The sequence below is a fragment of the Rhea pennata genome, chromosome 23 (genome assembly GCF_028389875.1).
Source record: "Rhea pennata isolate bPtePen1 chromosome 23, bPtePen1.pri, whole genome shotgun sequence".
Taxonomy (NCBI): domain Eukaryota; kingdom Metazoa; phylum Chordata; class Aves; order Rheiformes; family Rheidae; genus Rhea; species Rhea pennata.
The window spans coordinates 3148589-3174892 of record NC_084685.1 but is presented as its reverse complement, the minus strand read 5'-3'; the positions used below and the strand labels follow the sequence as shown (position 1 = coordinate 3174892).

Sequence of the window (26304 nt, the reverse complement as noted above, 5' to 3'; positions counted from 1 at the left end):
TTTTACCTGTAGAAATACCATTATGCTGCCGAAGTCCTGCCAGACAGTTGCAGAAGGTATAAGATATGAGAAATATCCCATACTGCAAGCAAGTTCCTTCAATAATATAATTACGATAGACTTTTAACTCTAAAGCAGAAACTGGAGACAGGATGACAAATTATTTTGATCGTAATGTTCAGCGCTCCCTTCTCCTCCCCTACTCCGGGGGTACATGTATCATCATTACTTGCCTATGTCCGGACTGACTGTAAAACTCTCATGGGAAAATCATCCCTAGTTCATCCCGTTTCATCATTCGGCCAGTCAGTTCTTGTTCAACTTCAAGAATCCATCTTGAAAAAAAGTCATAAATTTATGCCTTGGCCCTCCCTACATCCCATTCCCAAGAAGGTCCGAGTGCTACATTGAGATTATGGAAAAGCACTCCAGGTCCAATAGTTCTTTCTTTGTCTTCATTCCTAAGATAAAATTTTTATTGACAGAACCAACAGTTAATTTTTTAAAAAATAAAGGGTGCTGTAATAATGCAGTAAAAACCGCCTGTTTGTACTAGTAGCAATTTTTACAATCCAAAAGCAACAGTCAATACACTCAATCTTCCCAGGCTTCCATTCAGCTTGACAACATAGTTAAAATCATCATATTCAGCCAGTCTTATTTAGCTGTCATCCTAGTTCTATTTTTGACAACCACTCTGATAACCTAATTAGCATTTTACTCAAAAGACTTTGTTTGACAGGAACATGTCAGTAGAGATCATTCATATATATTTTATATATAGAGATAGCTCTAGATATAGAAGATACAGACAGAAGATTCTAGCACATACATATATGCTAGAAGAAGCATATAGATATATGATAGATTAGATATAGATAGAAGATTAGCAAAGCTACAAGTCACTCTGCTGCAGTTCAGCTGCATCTATCCCTTTGCACACATTGTTAATTATTTTTTGTAATAATTTATTTTGGATTAATACAGATTTCGAGTTGAAAGAACTTCTCTGAGTGATTCCCAAACCTAAGATAGAATTAACATCGCTGCAAGAGCACTATTTCAACTGCAAATATGGTGTTTGCTAGGAACAATGTGCGTGACCCACTAACACCACTCATCCTAGGGCCTTGTGACGGTGCACTCACTCCTCCGCGACATTGCTAACCTGACTTTCCTGACCAGGGCAGTAAAGCCAGGACATGAAGTGACAGGCAGGGCTGCCTGCCCTCAGAAATGCACCAAGCAGCTCTGTGTTAGGGCTTCCGGTGTTTGCAAGAGTCTGGCTCAGCTCTGCTGAGTACATAGAACAGTTCTCATTAGCGAACGGCGTTCTCAGTGAGGGCAAGTGTGTCGTCATTGCCAGACCTCTGAAAGGCACCTCGCAAGGCACCGAACTGAGGGCGCTGCTACAGCCGAAAATCTTAGCAATTTTATTATTCACTGTGCCACGAGCACAGAACTAGGTTACTAGGTCAGAAAAGATTGCTAGAAGCAACCAACTAATTATAAGCCCAAATAGAACCTCATTATTCCACTTTTTTGTATTTCAGCTATTGCTTTCCTGCAATTTTGAAATATCTCCGTTTCTAGGGACTTCTAATAGCGAGGCTGATTCTCTCGCGCTTGGATTCTCTCCCCAGTCAGTGGGGCAATAACACTTTTTAAAGCACAAGCCCCATATCCTTATCAACTCGCAGCAGCTGCTTACCTTGTGCATGACAATCTTCCGCTGAGCTGGTTCTGCCACATCGATCATCTTCTGTACCACATAGTTGGCGTACTGATCTTTCATCATGGTGTATAAGGCACTGTGAGGGCCATCATTCATAGTGCACACCTCATCGATCAACATGGCACGCTCCGTACGGGAGGCATGAGTAACGCATTTCTCCACAACGTTGCTGTAAAAAAAGAAGGGCAACCTGTGAGCGTGCAACAGTCCTATTGAGCTTTTCGTTCAATCCCAAGTTCCTCTCCTTATGTTTCTAATAAGGGCAGACCATTTGGGAACGACATATGTGCTGGCATGGAAATTCAGCAGCGTGAAACAGAAGAGCAGTCCAAGGAACATGGATGTATATGCAGTGCAAATTTTCAGATCAGGGATTTGAGGGAGAATTTGGATCAGTTCAGGTTTTATTTCACCCAAATTTGTTTGTGAATCTCTACATCAACACTGTTATTGGAGAGCCACGTCTGTTCTCACACCGCGCCCACTGCAGAAGCACACGAGCTCTTCTTCTGTTTGGCTTTTCTCAGCACAGGAGCTCAATGGCAATGGAGGTCTAAGGTTAGAACAACAGGGAAATGCGATTCAAGAACGAAAGAGCTTAGCAAAGGCAAAGAACTTCCAAAATTCCTGAACACATGAGATCACTGGTCTCTGCTCCCTGGAGATCCGAGTTCAATAGGATATGTGAAAGGAGAAGGACAGCACTGCCAGCTTTATCTTCTGCACCCCTAACTGAATCATAAAATTATCGAGCGATTTGCCACAGCTAGCACTCGGCTCAGGGGACATCTTACACTAATTAACACTCCATCTGGAAAGAAGGTTAAAACAAAGAGCAAGACCAGTCGGGAAGGAAGAATCCAAAATAACAGCATTAAGACCACACTCTTCCATTCTTGTTCATGCTATGCTTTGCTCGCATCCCGAAGTATTTTAAAGCCCTCTTTTACCGATCCCCCAAAGAAGGGAATATTTAGCCTTTAAAGAGCTCAGCCTACATATTCAAGTGACTGGAAACACACAGAAAAAGGAATTTACAAATGTGAGAAGTATTACTTAATTTTTTCATCCTCCCTATCCATTAAAGTACCAGGATTTTACTTCTAGCCATGTTTGGCTTTGTAGCATCTGGAGTAACAACCTCAGACTGTTTCAGCTTCCCTGACAGGTTATCATTATACATTTATCTCAAAAAGGGCTGCATGACTTAGCCTACAGAAAGTGCAGATTCTTCTATGAAAAAATGGAACTAAAAAGAATTATAACCACATTAATTTCCCAAGCTTCCCTGTGGCTTGACACAGCCTTCTAGAGGTAGTGAAATGCTCTAGAGCATGTTATTGTCCAAGCAATAGCCTCCACTCAGCAAATAATTCTTGGTCAAGCTCAGGAATTTAGACTAGAACTACTCTTTGACGTTTTCACCATTCCTGATTACAAGAAAAACTTACCTTGCCAGTCACTCATCCCAGTTTTTAAGCAGTTATTAATAGCATTCTGCTGTTAAGCAAAGAGTTACTGTCACCTCCTTTCACCTACCTACAACCCCACCCCTAAACTCTTCTGCAACACTAGCATGTGTTGCTATCCATGCTCCCACAGGGCGTGGAGACTTTAAGGAACAAATTCATACCTAGCAAATTTATGTTGACTCAACACGAGCACGTTGCCTCTAATTTCTGCTACAATCTTGCTCTTATCCTCAGGCCGACCATGTTCTAGTACATGCTGGATAACATAGTTCCCATACTGATCCTGTTTTGAGAGACAGCAGAAGGGTGTGACAAAATGTGGACAGGAACCGTTAGCATCAAACTAGTTCCCAACGTGCATCAAGACTTATAAACTTAAAACTAGACACTAATTAAAATATCTACTGCTTAAATCACGTAAATACTTTCTACTTCTATAAAAATGTGCATTCTAGAATTCTACTGGGAGGTAAAACACTACAGTTTGGTATCAAATACAAAAGTCAAAACAACTCGCTTAAGCAGTGTATTGACATTTGATGTTCATTTCAAGTTTCTTTGGTTTCTCCAAGGTCTAGTACAACAAGACATGTAGTGGAGGGCTAAGGCACGGTTCTAGCTATGGGAGATGGTCCATATGCGTGTTCATATTCCAAATATGCATAATTTAGATCACAAGATGTATATCTTTTTAACTACATAATACCAAAGGCACTTTCATGCCCAATGTCTTCCCACTTGCCATGTGCTTAACACATGAGTATATAGGACAGGGCTCATCTGGTATTATATTCATCGTGCCCAAATAGCAGAATCCTAGAAACACAAGTTCTCAAGAAGGCCTGCAAGGAAGAGGGAGGGCAGGCAGGCAGGGAGATATGCATTAAAACAACACATTTTTAAGAACTCAAATTACTAAGCATTTTCTTTTCCTAGAAGTAATCACCTCTTTGCACCAAATCCCTTAGGATCCTACTCGCACTGCAGCTTCTGCAGTGAAGAATTTGGACACATACCCATTCAGTACTTAAGATGCTTTTCATAAGGGAAGTAACTACAACTTTGATGCCTTTTGGATGTTTGCACACAGCCAAAATTATTACTGATCATGTATTTCTTGTCTGCCATGTTCCTTCCCATTCCTCCTCAGAAACTGAGCTCCTATGTTCACACAACCCCAGCTAGGCTGCTGGGAGCCTTCCCAATGCAAAGTGGTAACCAAGGAACACCTCACAGCAACTGCATTTCTCAACCCCGCATTTACCTGAACAAGTTGCTCGGTGTGTTGGTGAAGCTCCTCCAAGATGGGAAGAGTCTGCTCAGGAAGACAGTGCTCCAGGATCCTCTGAATCACACGACAGCCATACGGATGGGTAGACAATGCAAAAACCTGTGTTCAAAGACAGACAAGCACAGGCAGTGACACAACTGTTAGTCTCTGTGAATCCTAGTAATCTTTTTGAATTAACCGAACACGTGGCAGTATTTCTCGGGCACGGGAGGTAATGCCAACCCCAGAATTCTTTGCTCGCAGCACTGCAGCTCTAGACAGCATAAACCGAAACCGGAAACATCTGCTCCTCACTGCCACAGGAGTGCTGGGTGATGGCAGGCACGTCTCGTCCCTCTGTGCTTCAGCTTCTCCATTCATAAAACAGGAAACCAAATGGCAGCGTGATTCAATTAATAAGAGCATTGGGAGAGCCAAGCACTATTAGAAGCTGCGTTAAAACACTGTTTCAGAAGTATAAATCCCACATACTGTTTGCCAGTTACATAGCTAAAGCTATGTAAGAAATAGCCTGAAACACAAACGGTAAGAAAGAAGAAGAAGAAAAAAAAAAGAAGTTCAGAGAAGATCCTCCTCAACTATTTGGGGAACTCTTCAGCTGTGCTTAGGAGAAGTGACAGAGACCCTTCTAAAGGGTAAAATCAAATCTGCTAGTAAATGAGCAAGGTGTCACGTTCTCAACGTTACTGTGCGGCTTACCACCTAAGCAGTCCTACTTGGTTGCTTGAAATAGCAAACTTGGGCACTGAAGCTAAACGACAGTCTACAATTTTTAATAACTGTTTCAAATGAAACGTGCAAGAAAACAGGACTTCACACGCAATTAGCTGCAGAAAAAAATACTCTGTGTGTGGTAAGTTTAATCTTTCGTATGAAAGTTCAGGTGCAACTGGGACCGTTTGTCAAAGATAAATTTCAATGTCATCAACCAAGCTCCCAGTTGAGTTGCTGCCTAGGCCGATTCCCTAATGGATGGTCCCACAGCTGACATCTAACCAGCAAATTTGCTGAATAAGTTTCCAGCTAGGATCCTGCTTGTTTTGACATACTTGAGCAAGTCCACACTTTCACAGCTGTTCCAGGAGCAGCCAAAGTAATAAAGTCTCCTTGTTCCTGCTACAACCACCCCAGGTCCTCCTTGCACCCCCCGCAGCAAAACCCTCAATACTTCAAAGCCCTCCTCCAAAGCTAATTAAGGTGAAGCTGGAAACACCCAAAACAGTTCTTTTGTAATGGAAGACAGGCCAACTACAACAAGAATAAAGTCAGCTACACAATTAAATCAATATCCAAGACATCAATTCATGAGAGGATAATTAAAAAAAAAGACAGAGAGAGAGTGAAGCACAGGTAACTGCCCCTTCCAAGAGGAAATTTATGTTTTGCCTTGGTTTGGGACCCTTGGGAAATAGTCTTCTAAACCATCCTCACAAGTATCTTAATGAAAACTTACTACATCCATCCCAAAACTCTGCTCAACACCACCTTTACGGTGAAGATGGATTAATGAGAAACTCGTTTCCAGCCCCTTCCTGTCAGTCCAAAATATTAGTGTTGCAGGAAAACATCTTTTTTGCAAGGCTGCTTTACTGTGATATACCTGCATGAAAATTACAACAGAGACACGACCAAAGAGGCAGTTTTTTGGCGCAACTCTTTCAACTCATGCTTGCTAAAATTTAAAACACCAAAGCTATGAAGAGTTACGGCTACTAAAGCACTATTCAAAGCGACATGTAAGAATAATGAGATTCAACAGCTTGTTGAAGAACTTACCTGTCCCTTAAACGCATCAATGATAAACTGCAGGGACTGAGGCTGCACACACTCAATACACTTCTGCACCACGTGATTACCGTTCTGGTCCTTCACGCACTTCAGGACGTGGCCATCTAACTCCCGTACCATCTCGTTCTATTAGGAGGAGAGAAAGACAAACAGGAAGCACCACCAGGATTCATGGCTGACAAATGTCCGTACCAAACGTTCGCTGCTAATCATGGCAAAGAATATGAAAGGTATGAAAGATGCCCGGATGCATTTTAGTAACCCCAATGGAAGCTCTGCAGTGGCTGAGTGTCGACATTACATACTACAAAGCCTGCTGCGCTACAGAAACCACCCAGAAAAATGCTATTACTAAGATGGAAGACCCATCTCAAACATGAGTATCCTCTGAAAGGTAAGTATTCGATTTTAGATTTCTTACCAACATCAAATGCACTTAACCTCAGGGTGTAACTCTCACTCCCCTCCTCAGCTCTCCTCAAAAAAGAAAGAAATCGAAAACATCCAAACTTCAAACTTTTTTTTTTTTTTTTTTTTTTTTGACTAATACATCACTGAAATGGAGTCACCACTGGGATAGAACTTGCTAGCAATTTCAGAAAGTAAGGCAATTTTGTATGATAATTAAGGAAGCAAAGCAAATGAGATTTACATATGATTAGTGTAACACCCAGGCAAGTTAAAAACTTCACAACTGGGAAAGACAGAATTGAAGAACCTTGATGATTCAGCAATACTCCAAAATTTAAAGACTTCAGTTTTGCATCGAATCTGAAAAAACACCCAAGTATTTTAAGAGCACAGAGTGCCCAAAAATACCATTCAGCAAGAACATGTTATTAAACACTTGGACCAACAGTGGCATGGTTTGGGCCATGGCTTGCCACTGTTGAAACACAGGGCTATGTTAAGGCAATAGCTTAGCTCAGGCTTCACCTAAAGGGAACATGCATTGCTAAAGCCTGCTTAGTTTTTCTTTTTTTTCCCTCCCCCTCCAATTCTATGACCTAAATTGAGATTCTTGTATTACGATTCCTAACACTTTTGCTAGCTGGTGCGCATAGTGGATTTTTCATCTCAATTCCCTTTAAAGAAAAGCCTAGAGGAACTGCTTTATTAATGAGCTTCAAGTAGAATTCAGGCTATTTCCCACATGGATCCAGTGCCTGACCTGGCTCAACAGGAACTGGGAGTTGCTCATAGGTCTGACGGGGAAGGAGAATACTAACCCATATACTCAAGTAGCCGTATCCCAGCGAATACTAAAGGCAAAACTCTGGCAACTGCTTACAAGGGATAAAGTAATAATAATAATAATTAAAAAAACCCTTCCAATTCACTATCAGTTTCCCCACCAGCTAGACTATGTAATTTGATGTCAGGGAACACTGGGAATCAATGGAGAACCAACATCATCAAGTGGAATGATAAGATGACAATGAGACCCTGTGAATGGTATCACGTACTTGTCATGCACATTAAACAAACCAACGAACAAAAAAAAAAAAAACATACCAAATACCAAACCAACTGAAAACCAGCCACAAACAACATAAGAGCGACAAGGGCTTGCAGTTCATGGCACGGAACAGCAAGGAACGTTCAACATCAAGAAGAAAGTTAAAATTGAAACTTACAATTACCTGCTGGTCTGGGGGAATAAACTCCAGGGCCTTCTGAATCACTCTGCACCCGTACATCTGCAAAGCCAGGGACAGAACGTGCCCACGGATACGTTCTGCCAAGGCTAATTTTTGTTCCAGGCTGCCGAACTGGAAAGATGAAAGAACCAAATCATTACAAGCGCAAAACCCTCACGGGGCGCAACACCCTCCCAAGTCACCCATGCCGAAGTGTTCAATAAGAGACTTCGGCATCCCAGTCACAGTATTGTACCTACTGAAAAAGCAAAACCCTAAAAGCAAAAAACCCTAAATGGATCTGAACAGGCACAAACGAGATGTCTGTTCTTTGACAGATCTTTCACACACTTCAGGATGCAGCCATCTAACTCCTGTTTTGCATATCAGACGCATGCAAAAAAATGCAAGTCAAAGGTGCTGCAATCATTGGAGGGACATGCACCAGCTCACTGGTGCAGCAAAACCCTCGACAAGTTGCTATAAAAATCACAGGACAAAAGAATTGCCAACAGCTTGGTGTAGAAGGAATCGATCTCAGAAAGAAAGAAATCACCATTTCTCCTCATGAATCTCTAAAATCAGCAATAGAGAAATATGAAAACACTGATTTGTAGACTTTGAGAAACTATGGGTATTCTGCTCAGCTGGAATTTGCAGCAGGCCTAAACAAAATAAATCTCAAAATCCCAGTTTGCCTCCTTTTGTGAAAAGGCATGTTTCCTTCCAATGGATGCCACCGTTTGGCAAAATTTGTTTTGCTCCTAAACACACAAGTACTGACGGTTCAGAAATGGGAACTGAAGTCTTTTGTGTGCATCCATACCTCCTGGATACACTGCTTTTCATTCCTACACTTTTTGTATCTCAAGGCAAAGGTTTGCTCTTCAGAATGATTTTTACAAGTCCCACACCTCAGTTATCCTAGCAGGGACAAGAGAGCCACATGTAGGGTGGAGATGACCATCAGTGTTACCAGATACCCACCCATTTCAGCCAAATAGCAGGGTTTTTTCATTCGAGTCCACCCAGTAGCTCAGGACAGCAGATACTTGAACAGGACTAGCAAACAGGACTTACCTCAAAAAACTTCTGGATGACATAATTTCCAAACACATCAACCATCAATTGATAAGCTGCCTGGAGGATCTCATTGAACACAAGCTGACGTTCTGCTGGGGTAGCACGCTCCAGTTTCAGCTGAATAAATCTGAAAAACAGGGTTGGTGTGATCCTACCAGCACATACACCCTCCACCACATTTGTTATCGTAAGTCCACTCAAAAGCCTCATACACCCTCTTTAAAACATAGTTTCCTTTGCAAACAGGCTTGGCTGTTCCCATGTGCTGCAGCTATCTGGAACCTTGGGTGGTGACAGTCACGAGGTCTATGGCTAGGTCACTGGTCAGTAGCCCAAAATCTCTTCATTTCAAGCAAAGCAAATCTCAATAGAGAAATACAGCAAGGTCTCATATGCACACAGTTCCTTAAAATAAAAGAGCTAAGCTAAGCCAGTGGTACTACCAGGAAAAATATGAAGAAAGCAAGCTGCTCTTTGGAGAGGAAAACTTTTGGAGACAAATTCTGACAGCATATGATCTATATAAAGGAGGGTCAGTGTTACACTGTTTGGCTTCTTTCTCACACCTCCTTTTCTCCATTCCATCTCTTTGCTTCAGGATTTGCGACACAAACTGCAAACTAAGCTAAATCAAAGAGCAGCTGTCTCAAAAGTTTCCCACGGCACAAGGGTTTTAATCCCACCTGGATCCATGCTGGTCTTGGGAGAATTCCATGATGTGCCCAGCAATTTCCCTCAGCTGTAAATTAGGGTACCGGTTATTGCGAAAGTCTTCCAGCAGCCTGCTTCGGCCAGAGGGCATAACATCAGACATCCCATAGCGCAAGCGAGATGAAGGGAACAGTGTACTGCTGGGGCTGAAGAGGCTGGAGGCACTGCTTGCGCTGCGATACTTGGCTTCAGCTCCAGGAGCAGCAGAGATGTAACGGCCACTCCCATTTGTGAGCCCTCCTGCAAGTTATAAAAATAAGGGTGCTTCATATGATAAAGGAAAGTGGTTGAGAAATTAATTCACAGAAGGTTGCACAACTCATATAGGCCATTTTACTTCTAAATTACTTTTTTTAAAAAAACACAAAACAACCCTAAATGGAGTTCTGACATGGTTCAGCTAGCAAGTGCTTCCAAACAAGCTAGATGAACTGCCCCAGAAATAATTTAGGTGGGGACATGCTCCAGTACAGCTCCTTAACGCGGCACCATCGTATTAAGCAAGGACGAGCTACAGATTTCAGCAAAGAACAGGCTGTAACAACTCCTGCTCCTGACTCTGCACGAAAAGCGTGTAGAATGGATAAAAACATCAATTCCTCTCCCTGGATTTTTTGCTAACTTGTTGTTTCATAATTACCTTATCCCTATCCTCATTTTTTTCACCTGTCTTGTTGCCATGTGAAAGACTAATTTAAAAGAAACCAAAGAGGTGGCAGGGGTGATGGGAAGGGAAGTAAAAAGACATCAGGCAATAGAAAGGCAGCAAGGAACAAGTAAAACAATTTGAGATTTAAAAAGTCGCTCTCTATTCTGTTAAGTACAGGTATATGTCACATAGACAAGCCTGAACAACAACAAATAAAACTCAATAAATACATCACAAGTCCTGTGCTTTCACAAATGCTGTTAAAGCTTTCATCTATGTTAAGACACTCATTGAGTAAAGCAGTGTAACAGCAGGGAATAGGAAATGATTCTTCATTTAGTTAGGAACCTGCAGGTGCTGGTAGTAACCAACTTAACACTGAAAATGTTGTTTTCGCACCTGTAATTTCTGCAATTTGCTCTCTTTCCAGGTTTGCTCAGTCGGGTCACTTCTCAGAGCTTCTGCAGTATTGCAGAGCCCTTTTTCTCCTCTTGTAGGGCTCGGGATCCCTCTACTGGTTGAACATCACAAACTGCCTTGCTGAGTATGATTTTAGGTGAGCGGGACAGAGTCCTCCCAAGAAAAATACTCTGATCAATAGGGAACCTGCCATCTGAACAGCCTCCGAGAGGCAGCAAGGGCAAAGCGTGGGCAAGCAGCCTTTGCAAAGCAGGAGAGGGGAGACCTGGAAGGTCTCCCTAAAGTGGAAAACAGTATTTCCTTATCATCTCCTGCAAACTGCTATAAAAGGAAAGGGTTTAGCACTTGAACTGCATGACCTCGGCCTCATCTCTTAGTTAGGACGGAAAGGAGAGCGTATACAGAGGAAGTCCTCTCTATCAGAGGTTTTAGACCAAAATCTTTTCATCTTTTTGGAGATTCAGAACGAGTAGTGAATTACTCAGGTTTTCTGTCCGTCTCTCTTTCCTCTGATAGAGAAGCTGATCGCAGATTTCTTCATAGTGCTTAGTGCTGTTCTGAGAATTACAGATTGCAGCGGAGGGGGTACAAGTTTCCTAAGTCTGTGACTTTTGGAAACCATCTGGCAACCAATGACGACCATCAGGAACCCTGGAGGACCTCAACTGCTTTGGGCCACTGTGTGACTGGCAGCGCAAGGTCTCTCTGCCAGCTGCTGTTGCTAAAGAAAATTTAGATGCAATCTTACACATTGCTACCCAATAAAAGAGCTTCTGGTTCAAGAGGAGTACACAGAGGTTGGAAGACGTATTACTGAACCTCTTGGAGACACTAAGATGTAAGACAGACATTCAGCAAGGCACTAAAGGGGCAAAAATCCCAAAGATTTTTTGGCTCCTGGAAAATGCTGGTGTGGCACTTCAGTTTCTCCTGTGTCTGCCCCCAAAACAAACCTCAAAAGCACATCCACCAACTCTTTCAAGACGTCCAGTCATGCTAATGCCAAGCTGCCCATGCTCAGCATTTCACTCCATACACATGACAGCAAACCAGTACAGTACGCTGCAGCAACGCTAACTGGTCTGGGGCATATCATATAGAAGTGATAGATGCAGCATGAGTCTTCAAACAGTACAGTGGCTAAAAGACGACGACTATTTGCTTCAAAGCACCTGGGATATATAAAGAAAAATCTACTTCCGGGGAGCACTAAGAGCACAGACTCTTTACCCTGGTGCCTCCAAGGCAGAAATGTTATTCAGACTCGCACTGTGGCTGTAACTAGCTATTCTGCAATGGTAAGTCATCTTCTCAACACTTGCCAGGACAGTTTATGAAACAGATATTAATCTGAAAGAATTACTGAACTTGAGGGGGGGGCAAAAAAAGAATGTGTCAAGGAGTGGAAAAAATGAAAGAAAAACAGGGGAGGGAACACAAAAGCTGCTGCCTCAAAACAAAACACTTCTCAAGCAAGCTTGCAGTGGAAACTCCTAGGGTCCCCAAGTTGCCCTGAAATGCAGAAGGGTCCTGGTATGAGAAAGAAGAGACAGCTGGAGGAAAAAAAAAAAAATCAAAAGATGAGAAGAGAGCTCTGCAAGAAAGCAGGCACGGCAGACGGGGCTGCCGTTTGCCCCTCGGGAAGGCTTGGCACGGAGGCTGGGACGGGCAGGAGCCAGCAGCCCCCGGGATGCCCTCCCACTTCGTCACAGCTAACTGGTTTCCAGCTCCCCAGTCAGTTTTCACTTTTTGACACAGAAGTGAAAGTTTATCTACAGATATATTATCCTGTCTATGCAAAGTTGCATATGCTGTAGACACCTCTGAGTTTAAAGCACATTGTTTAGCTAAGTCCAGGATTCCTCCAGTAGTTCTTTTTGCAAAAACTGCTTGCGTGTTATTTCAGGTACTTGCAAATTGCCCAGATATTTCACAAAGGCACTTCACAACACCAGGAAAAAAACTTAACTTGATAAATACACACCATTTGTCATAGCTGTGAGTTTTCAAAAAGTCAAAAGAGCAGGCAGGAGCCGACTCCCCTGTTTTGCACAGCACCCAAAACCAACAGAGGAATGACTTCCACATCCACGAAACATGACAAAGTCAAAGCCTTGCTTATGCAACATTTAACCATGAATTTTCTGATTGCAAATCAGATTCAATGGCAGCTTCATCTGTCATCCTGTGTTCCTGAAATCAAATTACTTGAAGCACCTCCTCCACACTGGCTCCCCCTCACGTAATACAGTAACAGGACTCCGTCTGAAAGCTGACTGCTCTAATTTTAACTTTGCAAACAACCAGTTTGGGTGTTCCCATGTGCCTTTTAATTTTTAGACATTTAAAAATTCTTCTCACCCTCTTTAGCACAAACTACTTTTGATACTGAGCTCAAACACATAAAGGAGGCAGCCTCATGCTTCATGTAAAGAAAAAACAATACCTCTGCTCTTTTTGGAGCTCTAAAATTTATCTTCTAACCAAAGGCAACCCTGACTTCATTTAAAACTATAACTTGTCTTGCATTATAGATGAAAAAAAAACTTGGAAAAAAAAATTAAATGACCTTGTACACATTCTAAGGTGAAAACCACACAGAGATATTTAAGAGATTTCTCTCACAAAACTGCTGAGCACAAAGTCAGCCACAGTGAAAAGCTGGCTATAGGGAGAGGAATATTTTGTTAAAATGGGAAGGCCCATGCTAACTGCTTTGGGGCACAGTCCATTTATTTAAATGGTAATTCCACTTTCTTACCAGTGTTTGCTCTTGAACAGATTAACCTTTCTCTGATCCAGTTTTTAAGATTCATTCTCTTTTGTTTGCCTGCAGGGGCAACAGTCTTCTCCTAGTGCCAGATTTTGAATCTGGTTAGTCTGCAGCATTAATTTATTGTAGCTATTTAGCTGTCAGCATAAGGACTGTACAACCGCATAAATAAAGCTAAAAACCCTTCCAATTCTATTAAACCTCTGAAAGATGTTAAATCTAAACTGAAGCTGAAAATGTGTATTTATTACCACTCTATCTTAACCTTTAGCTAGCATCAAGTTTATCACACACGTGTAATAAACATAATAAATATGCATGCGTGGTCTTATGCATCAAATGCTATGCAAAAGAAGTGCTCAGATAACCAGGTGTTTTGTTATATGCAGACAGATATTTGACAGAACTAAGATGAAGTAATGTTCAGAGCAAATACTTAATTATTTTGCGCAAATGTAAAGAATGACTCATGTTGTTTGTTCATTTGGCCTGAAAATGAACACTTTGGGTAGTTCAGAAGAGCACTACTTTACTATTTAATATATGCTTTATTTATTTTTAAATTTTATTTTATGGTATGTAGAAGTTCTGGCCCAACTTTAAGAAATTATGGAAGATGCAGCTTTTACTCCCACACACTGATGTGCTTTTGATAAGGCAAAGATTTGTGGGGTTACTTTTGAAAATTGCCCAGGAATAGCAGCTCTGAATGGCAACTGGACCGCACGCATCGCACCAACCCAGCAGCAGGGGCTCTTACCCAGGTTTAAACTTGAAGACGAGCCATGCGAAGATAAGGAAGGTGGTGGAGTCTGAGAGTGGCCAGGTCCTTGACTGGGCAGAGGCATTCCAACAGGTCCAGGAGAAGAGGAAAACCCAAGGCCATTATAAAAACTGTGTCCTATAGGTGTCAAACTGCTGGATGTCCTCTTGTACAGGTCACTGCTCCCTGTAAGGGAGTCCCGGCGAGAGCCACTGCCAGTGTTGGAGTTAGCAACTGAAGAAGGGAAGAAAATAAAATGGAGCAATGTGAACAAGCCGCACAGGACAACCAAAGATGCTTTCAAAACAGACAGCAATGCAGCAGCACCTATGTACAACTGCACTGCGCTAGGCTGTTGTTATCCTAAAAGCAATGTGTGCGCCCAAGTGAAATACAGTAATTAAAATCATGTTATTAATGATCAAGCAGAAATCCTTGATTTAAATATTAAGCTTTAATTCTGTCTTTGCACTTGTACTTGGGCAGTTTTCACACCAGTAAAACACATCAATAAATACAGCCCAAAATATCTAAAAGCAGAAAAGATCAAGATGGAACGTATGTGAAGGAAGCGATAGAATGAGAGATTACAGTGAACATTTTGGCTTTTGGGCACATGTGCTTTTTGCTTCTGATTCTTCAGAAAAGGGGTTGTTTACTTCAAAGCTGTTTTTTCCCCTAAGCATATATATCACTTAGTTTAACAGAAGATATTAGATCTCCTTACAAGCTGTGACTCACTTTTATTCTTTGACCATCAGAGATAGAACAGATCCAACACAAAGATTTTAATCTATTCATGTTTACTTAAGAGGATGTATAGCTTAGTGCATGTTCACTTAGAATCTTCTCACCTTTCACTTTGTTAGAAAACAGCTGAGGAGTCATTTCTTTACTCCTATTTGCATCAAGCATTATTGGTATGAGAATCAGAATTCAATTTAACACACACTAAACCATCTTTTTATTTTTTTTTCCTTTAAGAGTTTTCTTGCAAGTTAAATAAAACCTCCTTGAATGAGCTGTGAGCTGTGTACTTAAGGGAGGAAGGAAAAAAAAATCAATTTTGCATTAAAATGTTGTTTGATAAATAGTGAAATTGTTGCCTGTAATGAACTAGGCGTTTTTCATATCTGCACACCAAGCTCCAGAACCAACAGCCTCACATTTTTATTCATGGATTGAGGGAAAATAAGTTTGTGCATCTCAGCTTTGTGCAAACCAGTCATTGAATCCAATTAGCTGAATAAACTGAAAAGAAAGAAGCAAAGGCTGCGTTTACCAGAATCCAAGATGGTTCAAATTCTCAAGCTGGGTGTAAGAAAAATATTTAGAATAACTTACTGAAAAACTTGTGATTTGATCCAGTGATAGCATATCTATCACTGGACAGACCAGCTTTAAAAGGCATGCTTTAACTTGCCCTTCAGATTGATGAAAGCAGGAAAGTCAGGATACAATTACCACCTCTAAGACTAAATAGCAATTAAAACAACTGCTCTAATTAAAAGAAAGAAACAAACAGGGAAAAACCCACAGACACCCTTCTAGTTTACTTTTACTCAGAAAATCTTTGTCTTCAACTGCCTAACAAATATATACGTGGTTGATTTTGATGTAATTTTTTCTTGCAGCCAGACTGACTTGCTTTGCTTAGGATACAAACAATTCTCAAAGCAATGCATGAAAACCACTTCAGATGATAAAGTTGCTTAGCCATTACTCTGCAGTAAGAGTTAGCACGCTGGAGGTTACCACTCGGGGACCGATGCCTTGATAGTTCAGCGTCTCCATCAAGTGTAAAGAAATTCAAGTTTACATCAAGTAAATGTAAGGAAATTCAAAGCTGTTTTAACACTTCATGAAAAAGGCATAAACTTCCACTTATTTTGGGCAAGTACCCGATGTGGCTAGTCAGTAAGGAGCAACTGATGCGGCATGGTAACTTGGTACGGTAGTCAGCTCCTTTCTGTCGATTTTACACTCAAAAAAAAAAAAAATATATATATATATATATATATATATATATATATATATAAAAAGAGCTGAATTCAATTCCTGATTTCAAGGAAGTGCTTTGTGGAACATTTGTATTCTCCAATATCCCTCCGTGCCATCAACTCACAGCTGAACCTGCCGCAACAAGGCGCTAACACATCAAATATGTCTAAAAAAAAAAAGCTTGCTATTTTGTTACTTCTAATATACCCATCCACTAGAAGCAGTTTCACTAGAAAGCACTGCAGGTTTTAAAGCCAAAACAGTCCTTCAAGGAAGCCTTCCATCTCGACTCAGATGGCTATTGCCACTGCTCCCTATACCCCATGCAGAAGCCACCAACTCATACCTGCTGTTCCAAAGCCTCCCAGCGCAGACCCCAGCGTGGCACCGAGAGAGCTACTGCTTCCGAATCCCAGGGAAGTGTTGGCAGGCTGGGCAGAGCCCTGAGAAAAGAGCGAGCTGCTCTGGGAATTGCTGCTGAGCGAGTTGTTGCCGTAAAACGAGCTGGATGCCAGGTTGTTGGTGGGCTGCTGCTGGGGCTGGGGCTGAGGCTGCTGAGTTCCTAGAGGGCGAAATGGTCCGTTTGTTGTTCCTGCCAGGCCGCCGGCTGCACCGTTGGCCGAAGCCGCAGCCGCCGCAACCGCTGTAGGAAAAAGTAATTAAAAGCAGAGGCTGAAAAATCCATTTTTTAAATCCATTTTGGAGGTTGAAACCTAGCAGGTTCCTTTTATATACTACAGATTTTCTTTTTTGCTCTGAGGATGAAAAACTCCCCTACTCATAAAATCAGCACAAAGTCTCTTGGCTTTCCACTTAGGCTCCGCAAGTCTTGCGCAGACCCACTGAACACCATCAATGCCAAGTTATTACCACTGCTGTTTCTATTACTGGAGCGTGGCAGATCAAAGTGGGGCGGGGGGGAGTTACCTTTCTCCTAAGGTTTAAGATTCAAATCAATAAAACCACAGACATAACAATATCCAATTAAGAAAGACGAGTTTTGAAATAATCAATATTGCCCATTAATGCACGAAACCCATCCCGCAGCACTGTGAACATCAAAACCAAGGCTCAGCCCACGAGTACAGAGATAAGTTCTCAGCAGCCATCTCTGCTTGGGATCTCAGTGAGGGCAAGCGTGTCGTCATCGCCAGCCCAGCGCAGATGGACCAGTGGACCACAGCTCCACTATTTGCAGACCAGAAGCATCTCCGGCACCACAGATGGAGCAGGGTGTCCCAGGCTGGAGAAGGACTCACCTGCTTGTGCTGCGGAGGAGCTGATGATGACGGGAGCGGGGGCAACCAGACGCACGGGGGCCCCCAGGCCGTTCCTTGCCCCAGCGTTCACAACGAGAGCACCCGTTTGGTCATAGTAAGCGGCAGGAGCAAGTACTGGATAACCTGAAGAGGGAAATTAGAGATGCACAGCTGAAGTTAAGGCACGCAACGCATACGCGGATCAATCATCTTAAGATTAATATGGTTTTTAAAGGGAAACCAGAAAGGAAAAGAAAAAAAGAGCAAGGGGAAGGGGGAAAAAAAGAAAGAAAAGAGTAAAGAGAGTTTTGCTTCTTATGAAGCAAAAATCCCTTCTGTATTAACAGTTCATGATCTTCATTCCTACACTTTTTACACTAATAAAGCTTTCAGTAAACAAAGCAATGCTTTTCCCCTGAGCCAATTATATTAGCATTATCTGTGTAACTGTATTTACACACTAAGGACATAAAAACTCTTAAAATGCTATAGGAATATTTCTTTTCCCCTGAAGCTACAGTGTGCACTGATGCCTTTCACACATACGTGAAACACACTGAGCTTCTAGCTCTGCCACTGTGTGTTGAAGCAGTTCAGTGTGCACACACACACAAACAAGACAGAGAACTTAAAGGTATATATGTTTAAAGGAATGCATTTCTATTAAAATATATATATATAAATATATTTTAATCCTGGTGATGCACAGAGCATCAGAATTTCAGCAGTATACACCTGTTGTATAGACACCTATTGTATAGGCACCTAACTACGTAAATTGACAGAAAAAAAAAAAATCCACAGTGAGATCATGCAGAAAAGACTGTTCTCCAGGAATACTTGTTATCGAAATATAATCCTCAAAACCTCAGTAACGTGTAATTAAGTAAAATAACAAATCACTTAACACACGTTATCATTCATTTTGTAGCTAAATAGAGCAACATTCTTTTTATAACAAAATCTGTAACAGACACGTGACACTGCCAGTGAGGAGACCTGAGGCTGAAATAATCAGGAACTCATATAAAAACAAACACTCACCTTTGCACTTTGCAATTACAACAACATTCTGTATATCGTGTGTCAAAAGCATTTGTACCACAGTCTTGTGGATCTAGGCTAGGATCAATAAAACAGGTCCTCTCTTGATGAATTCCAAATTATACTAAACCCTGTGGGGTTGTTCTCCCCCCCTTTCTTTTCTTTTAAAGCAAATATCTGCTTGGAAGAAACCATGGAGGGCAAGTCCTTACCCTGCTCAAGCCAAGCACCTTTTAGGGATGGAGAGACAGTTAATCAGTGGGACTAAGGAATCCCAGAGGTCTTAAAATACAGATCACATAAGCTATCGTGATCCACAGAAATACCTGAAAGCATGTTTCAATGGAAGCCATCAATTCTTTGGAGTAAGATAATAGACCCTGTTAAACTTAAATGCTGCATAGACAGCTACGTTCACATCTAACAACCTCTTTAAAATTCTTTGTGTGTATACAGACTAAAACGAAGAAATACAGCCATAAAAAAAACCAAACGCTGCTGACGCAACACCACGCGGAGCATTTTCTTGACGCTTCCTGGGCTCTGGAGAAGTCGCCACCCGCTCAGGGTCCCTACCTGGCATCCCCGCTGCCAGCCCTTGCCCAAAGGCAAGGGCAGAATTGACGGCGGCAGCGGCCACCAGAGGATCAGTCTGCTGTCCTTGCTGGTTCTGATTTGGGGTCAACGGACGCTGACTGGCTCCTCCACGTAGCACCTGAGGAAGACAGGAACATCAACGTGTTTGAGACCTAGATGTAAGCCACAATAACCAGACGCTTCCAGGAACCTCAGCTGCAGGCTAGTTGAACGGGTTTTGGTACACAACGGCTGCTACGTCACGGCTAGCACGTGACGATCTCTCCCCTTTGCTCAGAACGGCCTTTACACCAAAAGCCCTAACGCTGCTACTGTGGATAAAAGCAGAATACCCAATACAAATAATATTGCCCCTCTTAAGTTTACCGAACATGCTCTGGAAGAGTTTCATCTTCTGGCCTTCTTCGTTATCTTGACACACTTTCAATAATCATCCCCTGTTAGAAGGGTTTGCAAGTCATCCGTCCCATTACAGCTAACATTTGGTCTCCAACGTAAAAGCATCATTTAAAACCAGCCCGCTTGAGCAGAAATACAGAAACGCCCGACTCGGGCTCTGTGGGCTGACGACAGAAGGTAGCACGGGTTTTTCCAACCTGCCGGCCCACGCCTGAAACAGTGGCCCGGTGACATGACACTTACTCACTGGAAATAATGACAGAAGGTCACACACGGTCTTTTCTATGTAGCTCTTGCGGTTTTAGCATACGCTTGCAAGAGGGCAAATGGCAAACTGACCTTTCCTGTAATTGCTTGCGACAGGCTCAGTCTGCTTTTGCAGACCAAGTGGTGATGCAAGAGTCTGCACTCGCCTGCGAGGTGAGCTTATTACAAAGAAGTGCTGTCTTTGGGTATTCGGTGAGCATCACTGCACCAAGTCAGTGGAATTGTATGCATCACCCAATAAAGCTATTAAAAGGGGGGGGAAAATGACTCTGGACACTGACTGACAGGGAGAGGATAGCGAAAAGTTAGCAAATTTAAATATCTATCTCAGAGCTGGCCATCTCCACCAAAGCTGGGACATGAACTCTTTAAGTTATTCCCAGTGCGGGCAGCGCCACGAGCTGCAGCCGCTCGGCAAGCACGCGCAGCGTGAGCGTGCTGTACCGAACGTACGTGATGGACGACGGGCCGCAGGAAGGGAAACGGAGGCGTTTTTGTAACTGTACCACCCCTCTTAAGATGTCTTAAGCATCACAAATCAACAGCCCAGCATCATCACTCTAGACTTCCAAAACATTTGCCTCAGCACTTCTTTGAAAAGTTTAATCCAAAAAGATGTATACTTTATCATCTTACACAAGAAAGCTTTGCATTAAAAACACCACATGCGTGGCACCCCTTTCCTGCCTGCTTTATGGCTATAAAAGTAATGAAAAATACTAAAAAGGCTACAGATGATTGATATTTTTTATTTTAATGGCCTTTGCAAAAGCTCTTTTAGCACACACCTTATCTACAGGGGAGAGGCTCCCAAGCAGGAAGGCCAAAGCCCAAAGCAAACGTGTCTCACGCGTTTTTACTCTCTTTTACCTGGGCACGTGTGCACGAGCAGAAGGTCTGTTCAATCCGCTCCCGCCAGTGACCGGCCAGGCGGCGAGGTTTGACCGTTAACTTTGCCAAGGAGCAAAGCGTTCTCCTTCTGATCACTGCTCCAGAATCACTGGTGTCAAACAGCATTGCTTTCGTTATCCGAAAGGGCCTTACAACAGTGCAGAACGTCGGTGGGTTTTGTATGCTTTACCGGTTCTCTGGGCAGCAGGTAACAACTTCACGTGCCAATTACTACCTGCTGTAAGGTCTCAAAAGCACGAGGACCGGAAAGAAACGCTTTGCGTCAAGGTGAAGGAGCCTCCTTGCTGCTCAGTAGTATCATTAAGGTAACTTTTTATTTTATTTATTTTTTTTCCAGGCACCAGTCCTTTATTAAACAACCTAGCTAGGGCTGTGAAAGACAGTCACTAACAGAAATCTGAGTCCAGTTCTTGGCTTCTGCCTTCCAGGCCTTCCTGAGCCCTGGCAGGAGAAAGGCGGCTTCGATCCCACCATGGCTGTAACGGGAATGAGACCTGAAACAAGACTGCCTAGATACCTCCAAGCCCAATAATTCACTCTTGCTATCAATGTAGTCTGAAAGTTTGGATTTTTTTTTTTTTAGTGCTGATTTATATAGCAATTCATACTGCCATACAACCTTATAAAATGTTTAAGACAGCTTTTCATTATAGCAAAGGAAAACACCTATTGTTCCGTGTTAATTCTTCTCTTTCAATTCCACTTTCTCCTGCACTAAGTTACTAAATTCACATTTGTGTCATCTGCACTGAACAGGCGCAACTCTGACTAAATACCAGACTTTTAAAATGCTTATTTTAGCTAAAGTCAGTAATTTAACTAGGTTAAATGCTTTCAGAATTTTCCAAGTATAGACACACTGAACAAGAAATTGCACTGTGATTCATCAAAAGATACACAGCTTCCCACGAAAGAGTAAAAGAACAAGCTGTGTAATCCAAAATTTCGTCGCTGCCAGTGGATTAAGAGGGTGCAAACCCCACCGAGCACATGATTTACAGTAATATGCTAGGAAAAATTTCCACTCAGTCACCTCCCAATGATCCTTTCTTTGCTCTGTTTTGTAATAAGTAGATACCATGTCTGAGTATTCATCACTTCAAGGGGAAGCAGCGGCTCCTATGAAAAGCTTCATCAGTTTTCTTTTAGGTATCAAACTCTCTTCTTTCTTGTGTAGATTAAAGTAAAGCAGCTGCACAGTTGACCTTATAAAAACTGCAAATTTGTCATCTTTTCGCACTCATCTTTTGTCCCAAAGTTCTCACATGGATGCCAAACTAATCCTTTCTGCTGTTGTCTTGACTCCCCCCCTTTTTTTTCCCCCTGGGTGTGGGTGGGTTGGGGTGGGTGTGAAGACTAGTGTTAAGTGTGACCTATATTGAACAGCATCTTAAAGATGAGAACACACCATTTGCCAACATTTAGGATTTGACGTGCTTTTTCATGTTCTCCATAGCCTTCAAAATAGTGACGAATACAAAACCAGTTTCTAAGATGGTCATTCCACCAAAAGGGAGTTTTTGCCAGTATGACAACTTCATAGCTCACCATTTTTATAAACTGTTCAGGCCATTCCTTTGATATGAAGTGTGATCACACATCTGTCTATAAACTTCACGTCACGTCATTTATTGTACTTTTTTTTTTTTTTTTTTTTTTTTTTTTTTTTTTAACTGTTGTTTTGACCGACGTATGTACCTCTTTGGTCTTAACTATCCCAAATGTGGCAAATTCTGTGCATGTCTTTTCAGTTAGGCCTAAGTAACAGAGTCTGTTACTATGTTTTGGTCTCTCATGTATAGTTCTTAAGAGATTTTTCTCCAAAAAGCTAATGCAGGAGAGGACTTGGACTCAACACGAAAAGGCACACTTAAACAACACGACTGCAACACAGATCAACAAGCTTGCAGGTTCCAAGAAGTTAACACAAACTGTTTTCAGTTCTGCTTTTCATGCAGTTTCTTCTCTTTAACATACTACTCCTGCATTATTTCTATCTTTATTTTCAGCAGGAAACATGTAAATTTGGCCTAAAACTGCCTTTGATTTATCAGCATACGTTTTTGTGCCTATCAGAAAAGATCTTCCCATTCAACTGCTTTGGCAGCAGCTTCCGGAATGGGTTATCCGAGTCAGGAGCAGCAAGAGCGCATGAGCTGCCTCCTATCTGCTGCATCTTTGCTACCAAATTCAGATCAACACTACACCACAACTCACCGCCGCAAGCAACACGCTCCAAGTACATGACGACACGGAAGTGATGGAGTGCACAGTTGTCTCCCTTTTCCTCAAAAGGCCAAAGCAAAGGCTTGCAACCAAGTGTCGGAAGTGGTCATTCAAAACCGTAAGTCTTCAAAACCATTTCCTCTGCAAATGGCTTTACCTGCAAAGCATTTTGCCACTTACCTGCTGCTGTCCCTGCTGGGTTTGCTGAGTGGTCTGCTGATTTGCCGAGTTAGTCGCAGCGGCGGCTGCTGCAGCTTGCTGTTGGAAAAGACTGGCCGGATAAACTCCCCAAGGAGTAACTCCATAGTACTGGTGAGGGACAACCGCTGGGCCTAAAATGCCAAAGGGGATTCAGTAAATTTCTGCAGTGACAACCGTTACACAGCAAATGGTCACCAAGAATACTCGCACGTCATATTTACCGAATCCTAATTTAAGGCAACCTGCTTTAAATCCTTTGCAAATCACAACAGGATTGTGCCCTTCGTGTTACTCATGTGAAAACTGCTTACAAATCAGACCTGAAGTTTCATGTTTTCCTTGCTGGCACCTTATCAGAACAGGTCAAATTCTGCCGCTGAAATTATGCTGAAATTTCATGTTTCTATTGTTGAGTCCTTATTTTATAATGAAGGAGGAGTTTTTTTGTTTTTTGGGCTTCTTTTAGGCTGCTGAAAGCAGCCTATATCCTTAAATAATTCTCACCAGGGAAGACTAGCATAAATGGAAGAAGAAATGAGTACTCTACACTGAATGGTGCAGTTCTTCCCCCAAAATAACATATATGCAAAACCAGTAATATTTTTAGTATATCTGTTCCGTATCTTATTTTTCTCCTGACCTTTCCAAGGAAGTACTACTATAGCTTTGCAAATACATCCCCTATCCCAAGGGTTGTACAGCTTCCTTCCCAACAGTAACTTCAAGCTTGCTAGTCTGTTTAAGGTAGAGTCCCACATTTGTACTTGAGACTGCAGAACAAACAAGAATTTAATAAATTTGAACCACACATTCTTTCGCAGAGTAAAAACAGCTATTAACAGAAACAGCATTTGAAATACTAACCAGTTAAGTATTTCTATTAATTATATTGTTCAAGTCAGCAAGACACCACAAGGAGAACAAACTTAAGACACTGACGAAGATGATTACCTCAAGACTTAAAATTATTCCAAGAAAAATGGCTATTCCAAGAAAAACGGAGGATGACAGTGAAAAGGGAGACACAAAAAGACACTGTTGACTGTAGCTTAGGTACAGCAAAAAGGGGGAAAACATTAAGTACTTTTTAAAATAACATATATTTGTCTCAGATGGAACTCCTACGTAACACAAAAGCAATGCAAAAGCAATGCGTTGCACAACAGTCTAGATTTCTCCTGCATGAACTACTGCTCCCTACAATCAATACTGCGAGTTGGTGAAATCCAGCAGCATTTCAAAATATTTATTTCATATTTCATTTCAAATTTTACATTCATATTTAATTTCATACGTGATATGGTTATTCTCGTTCTGTGTGGTTTTGTTTGTTTTTTAATCATTGCAATTTCCCTCAATTTAGGATTTTATGGACAAATTTGTATCTCACACCAAAGATCGGCTAAGAAATCCATCCCTATCAGATTTACTGTGTACACTCTATCAGAAAAAGTAACTCATCTTTCTCACTCAGATATGTTTTTAAGCAGCATCCACTTGTTTTATATCTTATTACCTGGAAATTTATGAGCAGTAGTAACTATATATTTTTTTAAGAAAAAACACCCACTCAACCTGCAGAAGATGAATCAGTCCCACAATGATACTGCCCTTCTCAACTTAAATAGTTATGGACAGGCAGCTAATCAAGTAGATTATTACCTGTTTATACTCAGTCCATGGAGATCAGACACCAACTGCTAGGAGGCTTTTGCACTCAAGAGAAAAGTAGTTAACTGCTCCATTTTAGGCAAATAACCAGCCTGTGTTTGCCCTTAAGGTACTGGGGAAGCTGTCACAGTATCTTTTATCTGGGCAAAATTTGGGTATCTCTCCGAGTTAATTTTAATCATGGTTCTAATTATCAAACAAGCATATCTAGATGGCTTCTTCCTAGCTAGAGATTGCTCATCAGATCTGCAAAAGCCTCAAGTGTTTAAAAAGAAAAAAGAAGAGATGAAAGTCTTTGAAGTTTGCAGGCAGCCGCACTTAAAAGAGCTCTGCATCCTTCCTTCCGCAAGCCTGGCTCAGCCCACCTGAGTACGCGGTGAGGCTCTCATTATCGAACGGTGCTCTCAGTGAGGGCAAGTGGGTCATCACTGCCAGACCTACGCAAAGGGGCAGGATGGTTCTTCATTTCAAGAGGTGCTGCCCTTGCTTTTACACTTTTTAGAGATGCACGCACACACCTGAGAAATAAAAGCCATTCTCGTGCCTTTGAAATCAAATATTCCCACCACTCTGTCATGCACCAGCCAGACAGCCACAACAAATAGTCCTTTCAAGGACCATTAGCAAACTCATCTGCAAGTGTGTTCATAGCAAAAATCTTTCCTCTTAATCTCAGCCTCCACACTCAACCCTCTTCAACCAGAAACCGTTGTTGTTCCCTGCAGAAATGGCACCAAAGGTGCCAGGCTTCTTGCCAAGGACTAGGTCTCGGTCACCACCAGGGTAAATAGTGACCCAACACAGGAGTGCCATGTCAGAAAAAATGCAAGGTTGCAAACAGCGGTTTTAACTAAATGCTCTCCACTTGCGAGCTGATCATTTCAGAATTAACTGTATTGCAGCCACAGACGTCCATGAACTGGAGTCTTTTTCAGACGGGGCTGGGAAACAGCTGAACTCTGTGGCTCTGGAGCAGCCCCACGTAAACGCTGCCCACGTGTTACTGGGGCACACATTGATCAGGAGAGGAGAAGGCACGTTGCGTGACACCGTGCCCAAGCCAGTCGGGCAAGAGCCAGCTGCACACACTCCCCGACGTCCCAGTCGGGGCGGGATGTGCAAGCAACCGTGCCCGCTTCCAGCTCCAAGCTGGCTCCACACGGGGCACGGATCAGCACCAAGTGGATAAGGCTTCACAGCAACCCAAGCTTTGAGGAGCGTAATACAAACATAAGCAAACAGAATCTACCTTTAATTTAGAAGCACTGTGTTTCTCCTTTGTCCAGATTATTCCAGCATCCACTTTTCTACAAAGGACAGAAACACCTCTACCCCCCATACCACCATACCGCATATCACCGCACAGGGAATCCACATTGCTCATCTTGTCTTACTAAAGGCA

General features: G+C 42.2%; 1 protein-coding gene and 2 non-coding genes across 9 annotated transcripts in view; all 3 read right to left on the bottom strand.

The window, feature by feature from the left end:
- Positions 1–26304, bottom strand: part of PUM1 (pumilio RNA binding family member 1) — a 74871-nt gene that overhangs the window by 2681 nt on the left and 45886 nt on the right. For 4 of the 7 annotated variants that reach the window (XM_062593856.1, XM_062593860.1, XM_062593861.1 and 1 more), the window contains exons 10-21: positions 23211–23362; positions 19206–19344; positions 17586–17729; positions 16673–16969; positions 14323–14559; positions 9693–9960; positions 9007–9136; positions 7924–8058; positions 6275–6412; positions 4472–4597; positions 3369–3490; positions 1712–1904 (exon numbers count right to left, since the gene is read on the bottom strand). In XM_062593856.1, the coding sequence (XP_062449840.1) occupies positions 1712–1904; positions 3369–3490; positions 4472–4597; positions 6275–6412; positions 7924–8058; positions 9007–9136; positions 9693–9960; positions 14323–14559; positions 16673–16969; positions 17586–17729; positions 19206–19344; positions 23211–23362 (2081 nt within the window). The remainder of the gene's footprint in view (positions 1–1711; positions 1905–3368; positions 3491–4471; positions 4598–6274; positions 6413–7923; positions 8059–9006; positions 9137–9692; positions 9961–14322; positions 14560–16672; positions 16970–17585; positions 17730–19205; positions 19345–23210; positions 23363–26304) is intronic. The other 3 variants (XM_062593859.1, XM_062593862.1, XM_062593863.1) reach the window with 1 other exon arrangement.
- LOC134150457 (small nucleolar RNA SNORD103/SNORD85) lies at positions 1282–1367 on the bottom strand. The gene has a single exon (XR_009960656.1). It is a non-coding gene; the product is annotated as a small nucleolar RNA SNORD103/SNORD85 (small nucleolar RNA).
- On the bottom strand, positions 25253–25338 carry LOC134150458 (small nucleolar RNA SNORD103/SNORD85). Its single transcript, XR_009960657.1, has one exon. It is a non-coding gene; the product is annotated as a small nucleolar RNA SNORD103/SNORD85 (small nucleolar RNA).